A 13,640-nucleotide genomic window follows, 5' to 3' on the forward strand; every position below is an offset into this window, starting at 1 on the left:
AATCGGTTAAAGCATATGCGTATCGGCTAATACAGAACCAAGGATGCAAATATTACCTGAAATATTTTATATCGGCCTACTTCTAGACTTAAGATTAAAATAAAAAATGAAGCTGGTCCAAGTAACGGTTTTTATTCTAGTGTATATAAAAATATGTATCATCAGTTTATTTTTTATGTCTTCAGTACAGGGGCCCAGTTCAACAAGAGGCACTGGCCCCGGTTGTCCCCTGTTTAGAACCACCTATAGTCTCTGATTTAATGAATACAGTCATTTTGAACCCTTAAAGTCACATTTTTTTTTTAGTAAGGAATATTTTCTGGTGATTTTCAGTCCACCTATAGATAGAATCTCCCTGAATAGCATATGGGCTGCGGCCCAGGGTGGTAGCAAAGAGGGGCAACCAGTGCACACTAGACTAACCTGTGATGGCATTTTATCCAACCCCTCTGGACCAAATCCTTGAATCTTATTGGTCCTTTTGGTTGTTTTTCTAAGTAAATATTCACAACTTTTCAAAGATAGAGATTTTATTTATTTTTTTTTGAGAACTTAAAGTCGTTTGTTGAGCTAACAGAGTCGGGAATCGCCTTTAAGGGTAATGTGCCACTGATCTTACAATAATGACTTGGATCCAGCTTCTCCTGCTGTGGGTTTTCTGTGTTGCTCCACTGATCCTTTTTTTTTTGCTTCTCTTTTCTGACTTATCTGGTACAGATTCCGTTTTCTCTCCCCCCCCTTTCCGCTGCATGTAACTCTGAGCCGTCCTTCCTTTTTGCTCCCCCCCCCCCCGTATTGTTGTTGTGGTCACACTCCGTTCCCTGTCCCTCTAGGCTCGAGCTGCCAGATGCGAACTCTGGACAGCGGCATCGGCACTTTCCCCCTCCCAGACTCCGTCACCCGGGCCGGCGGCCGCCACGTCCCCAAATCCGAATCTGGTCCGGACGGGGTGGCCGCCAGCACCTCTGATCCCTCACAATCCGACGCAACAGCACCTTCCCTCCTTAAAACATGCAGCATGGCCCACTCCGCCTCCGAGCCCAGCGTGACCAGGAGGAACGTTCCAGACATCCAGAGCCGCCTGCCCAAACCCTCCTCCTCAGGTCAGTGGTTCGTCTCAGATGACTTCCCGGAAATATGGGACGTCTCTAATGCATCTCCTGCTCAAGGCCCACCTGATTAAAACCCTGACTAAGCAAAGAACATTGTTTGTTCTGCTAATTGGGTGGATCGTGCATCAAAAGCTCACCTTAGATCTCACCACAAGGAAAAACAAAACATTCATGAGATCAGAAAAGCACGTAATCTGTGCTGTAGATCATAAAGCCTTGACACTGTATATGATGAACATCATGCACTGGAAAAAATCTAAATCTAGATAAGTCATTTTTTCTTAGAATAAGTGCATTTTTTCTTGGATTGAATAGGTAAGAGAGACACTTTGCCAATGGAACAAGACAATTTACACTTAAAATAAGAAAACTCAATTGCATTGTCTTTTTTCAAGTGCATATTATCTAATTATCTTATTTTAAGAGTAAAAATATTCATTCCATTGGCAAACTATCTAATTTATCTACTCAAGTTAAGGGTAAATACACTTAATTTAAGGTAATTACAGCAACAATAATTCTAATTTTTATTTTCTCTTCTTCGTATTGAATTTTAAGAATTTTATTCCTCTCAAATTGGGTTTTGCAGATCACACTGTTCACTCCTTGGTGCAGGCTGGAGTGAGGAGCAAAGATGCATTTGTTTTGGTCTGCTTGAAGCTAAGTGAATGTCATCTGGAAAACTAGATTTGAAAAGAAAGCAATTCGTAGAATTAAGACTGAAAAAATTACATTTGAAACAAATTAAACGGGGGAAAAAAAAATAAAGAAATTAGTTTTGATCACGAAAAATATAATATATATATTGTGTTTGAATAAAGCTTTAAAAACAGCAAAGTTAAGGGCAGATTATACTTCTGCAACCGCACACATCAAATGTTGCTTGGGTTTGGTAGCGAACCAGTTTTGCTGGTATGCCTCTGCGACGTCGTTCTGGAATTTCTAGGGATCCGCAGCAGTTTCCCGCCAAAGCGCAAGGCGGAGCCTATTCGAGAACTCGCAAGAACTTTGGCGGCGCCGGCGGGAGTGTTAATCTTCCAAAAAACAATGGCACGTCTGCAAGATATCCCGGATCTAGGGTTGCTAGACATCGAAGAGGATATATTTATTTATATAGTTTGTCTGAGGCATCGTACAAGTGGTTGTACTTCCGAACCTCCTCGATCAACCTTTCGTCGTAGTTGTCCATTGTAGTTGTTCCTCAGTTTTTTAAAAATGGCGCGCCCCGACACCAAGTCGAGAAGGACGACCACACAGACAGCCGGAAAAGCATACCAAGGACCAATCAGAGCGCACTTCCGCTTGAGATCTGCGTGGGTTTGCGACCATCCGACGGGTAGTCAGTATTTTTTTGAGGTGCGAGACGATGGTTACAGACCTCTGCGTGGTCGCACACAGAGACAAATTTGACGGTTGCAGAGGCTATGCATCAGAAGCATAAATAGGCCTTTACTCTCACCCGTAGACAGCTGGAGATAGGCACCAGCACCCCTCGCGACCCCGCTAGAGATAAGCCTGTAAGAAAATGGATGGATGAATTTTTCATTTCAAATGTCCATTTACAAAACATTTTATTTCTTAGCAACAATAATCAAACAAAATTCCCTCCAATGCGACAGTACCAGATAGGCCTATTTTAGCCCTTCATTTTAACGGCACAAAACATGTTAGCGCTGGATTATCTACCATGCCATCGTTATTAGCTTCTGTGTGTTGCTTTCAAAAAAATAAAACACATGAAATGATAAGAAATCATCTTAAATTGTTTTCCCTAACTTTCTCCATTTGGGACAGCTGAGGGGTCTCCAAGTTCAGGGAAGTTGGGCCTAAATTTGTAGCTGGGTGGTAGCGAGGCTAGCTGTGTCCTTTGTTAGGTTTCTTTGTTCACCAAGCCTGGACATCTGCACTCCTGTAGACTCAGGGAAAATGTTATAGACAGTGTGGTTCTGGGATTAACCAAACAGGCTAGAGTTCCTACCCTGAAGAAAATCCTATTCAGGAGTTCCTCCCCAATGTGGTCGCTTGGATCCCATGGCCAAAAAGGGAGAAGGTAGCAGCCTTAGAGGCTTTACACCAAGCACAATGAGGGTGGGCATCACATGTCTCTATTATGTGTCTCTAAAACCATTTGCAGATGGGATGGTGCATCTTAGGTTTAAGAGCAGAGAAAACCATTTTGCTCCACCAATGTTCAAAATTAATATTGTGGCCTATGGCATGACAGACCAGAAAATAGATTATAATCCAACAGAATGTATTTAATGGCATAAATGTATAACCATATAACCTTTTAATGATCGGTTTGTCATAATTCTCTATTTCCTGATTTCAGATTCAATCAGAGCCAAGAGGATGAGTTTCGGTGCTCAACGCAGCAGCAGCGCCTCCGCCTCCACTGAAGACGGGATGCGGAAGATGAAAACAAAGGAGCAGGTTTCAACTGTAAGTCTTATTTAAGGATATTCAGAGAATATTCTATGTTAAGGTTCTAAATATAAAGACAAGTGTCGGGAAAATGTTTAAGAAACATAATCATTTAATTATCCATGTATTTATCTATTTAGGTTATTTGATAGGCACAGCAACATTAACATAGACACACCAGTCACTGAATTAGAGTGATTATAGTTTACTTACCCCCAAATGGGATTTTATTGACAGTATATCTAAACATTATTAAGAAGTGAAACATAATAACAATGTCATATAATAAAATCTATTCATATGTATAAAATCCTATATAGAAACTCAAAATTAATTAAAAGCAATGACAATAAAAAAAAAAGTTTTTGTACAATGTTTTTGACGGTCAGAGTTTAGTTTGTTTTTTTAAACGAAGATTATCATTAGACTATAAATTGACAGGAAATGAGATCTAAGTTGTTTTTATACTGAAATCCATCCATCCATTCATCATCCAACCATCCATCCATCCAACCATCCATCCATCCATCCATCCATCCAACCATCCATCCATCCATCCATCCATTCATCATCCAACCATCCATCCATCCATCCATCCAACCATCCATCCATCCATCCATCCATTCATCATCCAACCATCCATCCATCCATCCATCCATCCAACCATCCATCCATCCATCCATCCATCCATCCATTCATCACCCATCCATCCATCCATTCATCATCCAACCATCCATCCATTCATCATCCATCCATCATCCAACCATCCATCCATTCATCATCCAACCATCCATCCATCCATCCAACCATCCTCCATCCATCCATTCATCATCCAACCATCCATCCATTCATCATCTATCCATCATCCAACCATCCTCCATCCATCCATTCATCATCCATCCATCATCCTCCATCCATCCATCCATCCAACCATCATCCATCCATCCATTCATCATCCAACCATCCATCCATTCATCATCTATCCATCATCCAACCATCCTCCATCCATCCATTCATCATCCATCCATCATCCTCCATCCATCCATCCATCCATCATCCATCCATCCATTCATCATCCAACCATCCATCCATCAATTCATCATCCATCCATCCATCCATCCATCATCCAACCATCCTCTAGCGATCCATCCATCCAAACATCCATCCATCATCCAACCATCCTCTAGCCATCCATCCATCATCCATCCATCCATCCATCCATCCATCCATCCATCCTCTAGCCATCCATCCATCATCCATCCATCCATCCATCCATCTGTTCATCATCCAACCGTCATCCATCCATTCATCATCCATCCATCCATCCATCCATCCATCCATCCATCCATCCATCCATCCATCCATCCATCCATCCATCCATCCATCCATCCATCCATCCATCCATCCATCCATCCATCCATCCATGACTAGTTATACCAATTTTGTATGTTTATTTTCCCTTTTTTAGGAAAGAGCCCTGAAGGTGCGCACATACTTGGGCAACACCAGTGACTCCGAGACAGAACCAGAGAAAACCAACACCACCTTAGCATCACCACAACAGATCAACAGGACTGACTCAGGTCTGGTTGTGACTCTTTCCCACCAAGTAAATCTCTTCACTCTTTTAAATTTCAGACTTTTTAAGCAATCATTTTTTCTACAGTGGAGCAGAACGAGGACACCCTAAAGAGCCAGAGGGTTGAGAAATCCCTTTCCATTATGGACTACTATCAGCATGAGATGTTCTCCCATCTGGAGAAGGACGGCAAGAGGATCTCCCAATACAAGCTGTTGCACAAAGAATCCTCGCTGGATGGGAAAGCAGGAGACAGGATCAGTGTAAGTACAGTATTTTAACTGTTACTCATCATTCCTCCTTAGTTAAACAGAACTTTCTGCCTGTTTTAAAGTCAACCTCACCTCAGCAATCCTTCATGAAGCACGAGCAACAACCACACTAAGGTTTTCTGATGTTGTTTACACTCCAAGGTTCTCCTCTCCAGGATTTGCTCCCTGATTTTCCCAAAAAAACAGGCGTAGAAAAAAAGGCCATCGTAATTGCTTTCGATCGCCTCAGCAACGCGTGTCAGCGGGTATTTGCCTACTAGTATTTAATGTAGCTGAATGACATATGAGGAGCAGGGAGCATGAAATGGCCTCCAACACTTTGCTCACCTACATCGCCGCCACCCCCCCCCCCCCCCCCCCCCCCGCCCCCCAGACACCGAACCCCTGACACAAAAATCCATATCCTGCCAGGAAAAAACTCTGACTCAACACAACTTCACTAAGGAAAACAGTTGTGTATGAGAAGCAGTTGGAAGAATTCATGTTGTTGACCTCCAATGTCTTTGTAAAATTGAACTCTAGATCAGGACATTGCTGAAGAATTTGTTTTCCTTTATATTATCTGGAATATTATTTGAAGAAGAATTGGTGGCAATTCAAATATTATCCAAAAGCTTCTAATAAGTAAACTTTATACAGGTTATGTTAAGCAGGATATTGACATTTTTTTTATTATATTGAAATATTTTAAAACAACAAAAATATAGCACTTGTAAACGTATAAATAAGGGACATACATGTTTTTATTTATAAAATAGATTCTTTATATTTTAAAGGTTACATTTCTAATTTTTAAGGGACTTTTTCACATTTCAAATTTAGATTTTTTTTTAAGTTTAAAAAAATCTTTCATAACTGTCCATTTTATGAATAATTTTTGGGGAATTCATTGATTAAATATACTTTTAAAATAACACACATCCCAATTATTATTCAGGCTCGTCTCATAATATTATGTTGAATGGCTGTACAGTAGTTTCATATGTAAAATTGTCAATTTATAATAAAAAAGTACAGAATTTTTGCCAATAAAACAATTAACTCCATCTTAAAATTGCTGACCAGCTTTTAGCATATGTTCTCGAATGATGAACTCAAGGAATCAGAGCTAATCATCCTCAGTCTCTTTCAGATTACAGTCAGGATTTAGGTTAGGGCCACCACGTATATTTGAATTAAAGTTAGAAGAAACAAAATCTATAGGAGTACTTTCTTTGTAAAAAAAAAATAGTGGCAACAGCAGGTGGCTTACTGACTTCATTTGAGATAAAAACGCTGCTGAACAAGTCAGTTTTGGCTGAGATATTTGATCCAAGGGAAGACAATCGCTGTTATATGTATTGAGTGAAAGCAGTATGGCCGTAATATGTTGTGTCTAGGACAGAAAAGATTAAACACAGAAAGACAGGGTAAAATGTTTTCCATGAAGTAATTTACAGGGAAACTTTCCTAGATGCTCCCTAACATGAATGAGTCTCGGCTGAACAGAAATGTATTGGCAGGTGGTACCTCTGTTAAGAAATAGACAGAGAAAATAACAAGGGAGAAAATAGGCTATTGGAAAGTGCTGTAAGAAAGTAACGCAGTAGAGAAATGAGCGAAAGCGGGCATGTCCTCCAGCAGAATAATCCTATAGTAGCATAACTGCAGAGAGAGCTGAAGATAGTGGTTGATTGAAGATAACTTGATTAGTAGAGCAATTGATTTCTGGAATAAACAGGGCAATAATAGCAGTCTAGAACTAGTGCAATAAGAAATAAAAGGTGCAAGAATGTAATAATACAAGGATAAAGGAACAGTTAGACAGTGATGTGTAATAACAGGGTAAACCATTACGGTTTTGGCTGAACCAGTATGTAATAACAGAAATAAAAAACAATAATCGAGTAATAAAAACAAATGAATATGAAGCATAATTAATAGTCCAGTTTAATTAATACTGTTATATTGTGGAATAATAGTAGTATATCTATTTCAGTGTGATCACAAATAATATAATAAAGACAGTAAGAGTCTAACAAAACTCATCAGAGATAATGATGTATAAATAAATAGGCATTTAATAAAAACGGAACAGGAGAACAAAATATTGAAAATAGAATATTAAAGGAACCGTTAATAAAAGTCATATTGTAGTAGTTAAAGTAATTAAATGGAATAATTGAGCAATTACTCAATACTAAAGCAATGAAGTTGTAATTAAACTGTAATAACCTGTCATTAGTGTAGTAACAGTATCTTTAGATGTACAACTAGATAAATGTTGTAAAACACCTTTTCAGCTTAATGGTCCTACCCATTTCAGCCAAAAGACTGTCTTGTGTCTTACTCTAGAGTTATTGTTTACCAAAGTAAAGAGGCAGCGTCTGAATTGCAAGAGTCTTGTTTTGATCCCAGCTGAGGGCGTCTAACAGGAAGCTGGATGCGGCGCTGTGTAACCGAGCTGTAGGGACAGGTCTACTAGCAGCAACCAAAACAACAAAGGAAAGCTGTTGAGTCTGTCTTATCCTCACACCCGTCTGTGGTTTAATTGGATGTGCTGAGCTGCTTGTGCGGACTTACAGTGCTTAGAGGGTGTCTTCTAAGCTTTCTGCTGAATTTTTATTTTTATTTTTTATAGAATGGGTAAAAAAATCCCTCGTTGAGATAAGTTTGGTTTTATTTTTCGTGTCGAAGCCCAGTGAGCCGTTGAATTAAAAGTATAGTCAGTGATATTTCTGGCATTAACCTAATTCCCTAACTGTGAATGAACCGTAATGATGGATGACTGCCGCTGAACTCGTTTACCCTACATTATCATTGTGAAAAAGACAATCCATCCGCCTGTCATCCACCCCCCCAGGTTGGGCGCAGCCGTACCTGCGCGTCCGTCTCCTCTCCTCACCATTGTTGCCGTTCGCGAGGTTTTGACTCCGGAGACGCCGCAGTCGGCTCGGGTCTGGGGAAGTTCGGCGGCTTTCGTGGAGCAACTGTGATTTAAGCGCCTTTAATAACCTTTCACAAACACTCAGGAGAGTGATGTAAAGCTCAGCGTCTCCCATCAGGGCCCTCACAGCCCACGCTGGCCTCCCATTCATCATCCTGACAACACCTGACAGCCCTGCTAACGGCGGCCCCCGCCTCCCTTTCCTCCTGTCCCCCCAGTCCCTCTTTTTCCCACATGTCTCACTCTTTCTTTTGCCTCTTTCTATTTAGCTGTTTTCCCTCCCACTTGACTTCTGCTCAATACCGATTTCATTTTTCCCGCCATTTTTCTTCCCTCCTTTAAATCCATAGATTATCACCATGACAGGATGATTGGTACTGCAGGTGAAATACTAAGCATTACCGATCTCCACCGAGCTTTTAATAGCTCTTTCTGCAACCTTTCACGGCATCTCCTTAGGTGTAGTAACGAAACAAACATTTCTTTTGACAAGCAATTTGATGAAGTTTGGAGCAGGGATATGGGGTACACAAAATAGTATTTGTGAGCGAACAAATTCCAGCAGCAGGAATATTCAGAAACCCATTTATCGCTGTCAGAAAACCCATAACAGAAAGTAAGAAAAACAGCGGTAATGCTCAATCACGCTAGGCTACAATCAGCACAGTGATGCCAGAAAGGCGACGCACTCTTTGAGCCAGTAAATTATGTTTACATCTTAAAGGCTTTTCATTTTTGTTGGATGTTCTTCAGAAAGCTTAAACAGGAAGTGGAAGGAGATAATGCCCTATGTTATGGAAGTTTGATCGGTTAATGTTTCCCTAATCTGCCCATATATTATAATAAAAGTTTTTATGCTGATTTCAAAAATAAAAATGGAGTGTTGCCTATTTGAATTGGTAAAAAAAAAAAATTGATTCTTCGGTGTCAGATTTCAGGCCTTGCTTCTAGGTTTTCAATCAGAGCTTTTCCATTTTTTGTTAGCGTCTAGCTAAAACCCATTTGTTTCGCTCTATGATAAACTCAAAAGGTTCTGCATCAACGAGAGTTTTTGTGTGGGCGATACACTTTGATACCACAAACCAGCCATAAGAAAGCAATGACGTTTTTTTTTTCACTGAGAGCTAAAAGATACGCTACATTTTGCTAACATCCCCTGCTTCCCTTTTACTCAAGAAGCTAAAAGACAGACTCCATTGAAGCCCAAAGAGTCCCTAAACGACACTTATGGCTTTTGTCCAACCTGAATTCATTAGTTTATTATTTAGAGAATTAAAGGCCTCTAAAGACCCGCTTATAGCTAGTTAGCTACAATAGCTATAAGCTAGTTAGCTACTAGCCTATAGCTAAATTTATTGAGCTAGCTAAATTCAAAACCCACTTTGGATAAATGCTTTTGGAAATAATGTGGTCCGTCACACAATTTAGCCCGCCCTCAATTGCACAAAAAGGCGTATAATTTTATAAAGTAGCGGTTGTTGTTTTAAAGTGTACAAAGTTGCTACAATTACAAAATAAATAGGAGCAAAGCAACAAAACCACAAAAATGTGTTTCTGACATTCTTAATGATGATATAGAAATTAGTTAGAGTGTTTTGCATGCTATAACACATCAGGGAAACATTAAAGCTTTTGTAAAATTAACGTAAAAACATCGATAGTGTTTACCAGGTTTTTTCTGATTTTTCTCTTAGTTTTTGCTACTTTCAGCACATTGGGCTCTAATATAAGATTAATGGCTAGGACTGCACAGCAGGCCGAATATGTTGTTGGTATGCAGAATTTACTTGTATGGTGATAAAAATCAATTTTCCAGCCAGTAATATGTTAGTAGTGTGACATTTTAAAAAATCAAACCATTTCAAATCCCTTTCTATTTAAAATAATTTTCTTTACAATACAAAAAATTTAACTAAGAAATCAACCACCTCTGACTCTATATGCAAAACAACATTAGGTGGGCAATCAATTCAATTCAGATTATTTCTATACTGCCCACTCACAGCTCATGTCATCTCAAGGCACTTTACAGTTCACCAGATCATTTAGTCAAATTGATTTAAAGTTTTCTATCCGAGGAAAGTCAGTTGATTGCATTGACTCGGAAGCAATCCCTCAAATCAAGAATGCTTGCGGTGACAGTGGAGAGGAAAAACTCCCTTTTAATAGGAAGAAACCTCCAGCAGAACCAGGCTCAGTGTGAGTTGCCAGTCATGGTTAGAGAAACAGGACTACACCGGAAAAACAGGCCGATCTCCAACATCTAAAAGCAAAGGTGTTGATGGCAGCAGCACGGCTGATATTTCCCTAAATTTACTCAATAACATAAAGTAATTGTTAAAGAAAAATCTACTTTGAGAAGTAGTTGTATTATATTGTACTGTTTAATTTTACTTAAACAATATCTCTGTAAGTGTATAGCACATGATTCTACATAATACTGGGCCTGAAATTAAATAATTAAAAATGTATTTAATAATTAAATAAAGAAAACAATAAATTTATATTTGTTGTATTTGAGGATGAGCAGTATTAGGAACATGAAAAGCTGAATTCACCATAAAATGAAACCTTCGAGTCAGGAGACTGATGCTCATCCCTACAACTCAACTATTTTCTTTTAGCTTAAAGGAATCGAGTCACATATAGAACTTCCTCTACTGATGTTAGCCGTTTGAATTTTCTTCACCTGCACCATTCAATCCACCCTAATAGAAAAGACTGAGTGATTTCAGGAATACGCCCTTAAAGCGCCTCATCTTTGCAAAAAATAACCGCACTGTAAAAGGAGGAAGTGTGTTGCTTGGGTTACAATACAGGTGCTGGTCATAAAATTAGAATATCATGAAAAAGTAGATTGATTTCAGTAATTCCATTTAAAAAGTGAAACTTGTATATTATATTCATACATTACATACAAACTCATATATTTCAGATGTTTATTTTGTTTAATTTTGATGATTACAAATGACAACAAATGAAAATCCCAAATTCATCATATCAGAAAATTAGAATATTACTGAAGACCAATAAAAACAAAGGATTTATAGAAATGTTGGCCAACTGAAAAGTATGAACATGAAAAGTATGAGCATGTACAGCACTCAGTATTTAGTTGGGCCTCCTTTGGCCTGTATTACTGCAGCAATGCGGCGTGGCATGGAGTCGATCAGTCTGTGGCACTGCTCAGGTGTTATGATAGCCCAGGTTGCTCTAATAGTGGCTTTTAGCTCTTCTGAATTGTTGGGTCTGGTGTATTGCATCTTCTTCTTCACAATACCCCATAGATTTTCTATGGGGTTAAGGTCAGGAGAGTTTGCTGGCCAATTAAGAACAGGGATACCATGGTCCTTCAACCAGGTACTGGTAGCTTTGGCACTGTGTGCAGGTGCCAAGTCCTGTTGGAAAATGAAATCTGCATCTCCAAAAAGTTGGTCAGCTGCAGGAAGCATGAAGTGCTCTAAAACTTCCTGGTATGTGGCTGCGTTGACCCTGGACCTCAGAAAACACAATGGACCAACACCAGCAGATGACATGGCACCCCAAACCATCACTGACTGTGGAAACTTTACACTGGACTTCAAGCAACGTGGATGAAGTGCCTCTCTTCTTTTCCTCCAGACTCTGGGACCTTGATTTCCAAAGGAAATGCAAAATTTACTTTCATCAGAGAACATGACTTTGGACCACTCACCAGCAGTCCAGTCCTGTTTCTCTTTAGCCCAGGCAAGACGCTTCTGACGCTGTCTGTGGTTCAAGAGTGGCTTGACACAAGGAATGCGACAGCAGAAACCCATGTCTTTCATTCGTCTGTGTGTGGTGGTTCTTGAAGCACTCACTCCAGCTGCAGTCCACTCTTTGTGAATCTCCCCCACATTTTTGAATGGGTTTTGTTTCACAATCCTCTCCAGGGTGCGGTTATCTCTCTTGCTTGTACACTTTTTTCGACCACATCTTTTCCTTCCCTTCGCCTCTCTATTAATGTGCTTGGACACTGAGCTCTGTGAACAGCCAGCCTCTTTAGCGATGACCTTTTGTGTCTTGCCCTCCTTGTGCAAGGTGTCGATGGTCGTCTTTTGGACAACTGTCAAGTCAGCAGTCTTCCCCATGATTGTGTAGCCTATAGAACTAGACTGAAAGACCATTTAAAGGCTTTTGCAGGTGGTTTGAGTTAATTAGCTGATTAGAGTGTGGCACCAGGGGCCATCAATTTTGAACCTTTTCACAATATTCTAATTTTCTGATATGATGAATTTGAGATTTTCATTTGTTGTCATTTGTAATCATCAAAATTAAACAAAATAAACATCTGAAATATATGAGTTTGTATGTAATGTATGAATATAATATACAAGTTTCACTTTTTAAATGGAATTACTGAAATCAATCTACTTTTTCATGATATTCTAATTTTATGACCGGCACCTGTAAAAAGCCTCTCACTGAGCTTTTGTCAAGAAACAGTTTCACTGAATTCAAGATCCCATTACTGACATCTGATGCAGAACCAATGCCGATTATAGAGGGAAGCCTCTGTGCTCCTGGATGGTTTGCAGACCTGTGCATAGATGCTTTAACCTGCTGCTAAATAGCCTTTGGATAAGATCAAATCTAATTACAGATCTCAGAAATGTCTCCCTCACTGTTTACTAAGACATCTAAGAGTTAATTTAGAAATTGACCGTACCCATCGCATCACAAGCTCTTTTCTACCTCCTTTTAGTTGTTTAAGGGAATGTTTTAAAAATCCTATGACTTCTGACGTGTGGGAGTTTGAATAACCTGTAATTTTGAACTCCACACTTTAATACTACACAACAGAATTTTAAGTTTGATTTTTTTCTCCTACTTTAATTTTAAAAACATCTAAAGGAAATCGAGTCGCAGCAGGTGTGATTCATTTCGGATCAGAGCCTGGGACTGAGTCAAGAAGCAGTCCTGGAGTTCGGTCCAAATGTCTCAGGGTTTTATCTCTGCCCTCTCATCACACCTGTGTTGGCAGATGAATCCACCTCCTGAGCTGGTAATGGAGAAACCAGCAGGACTTTTACAGTTTACAGCTTCTCAGCTCTGCTTTTGTTCAAACACATAAAGGCTGTTGCATGTTTTTCTCTACTTTTTCTTTGACTTTTTTCATGTCTAAACTACAAATCAGTTCAAGCTCAAAATGTATTTTATTTCACTTACTGCTAAAATACAAATGTAAATTTTACCCTCACCAATAGAGTTAGAATTAGCAAAACTCAACTATGGAGTGAATTTTGTTCCATTATTGTTAGAAGCAACCAAGGTTTAAAAAGTTTAGAAATGTAGTTATGAATTCTGCT

The 13,640-nt window shown here is 39.4% G+C and overlaps 1 protein-coding gene across 8 annotated transcripts in view; it reads left to right on the plus strand.

Annotated features, from left to right (window-relative positions):
* Positions 1-13,640, plus strand: part of LOC119781587 (nck-associated protein 5-like) — a 232,522-nt gene that overhangs the window by 213,074 nt on the left and 5,808 nt on the right. For 7 of the 8 annotated variants that reach the window (XM_038282119.1, XM_038282120.1, XM_038282121.1 and 4 more), the window contains 4 exons: positions 834-1,103; positions 3,445-3,554; positions 5,005-5,119; positions 5,203-5,378. In XM_038282119.1, coding sequence (XP_038138047.1) covers positions 834-1,103; positions 3,445-3,554; positions 5,005-5,119; positions 5,203-5,378 — 671 coding nt within the window. Of the gene's footprint in view, positions 1-717; positions 1,104-3,444; positions 3,555-5,004; positions 5,120-5,202; positions 5,379-13,640 lie in introns of those variants that run through there. The other variant, XM_038282126.1, reaches the window with a different exon arrangement.

The sequence above is a fragment of the Cyprinodon tularosa genome, unplaced genomic scaffold, assembly GCF_016077235.1.
Source record: "Cyprinodon tularosa strain WSP-4 unplaced genomic scaffold, ASM1607723v1 ctg18, whole genome shotgun sequence".
Taxonomy (NCBI): Eukaryota; Metazoa; Chordata; class Actinopteri; order Cyprinodontiformes; family Cyprinodontidae; genus Cyprinodon; species Cyprinodon tularosa.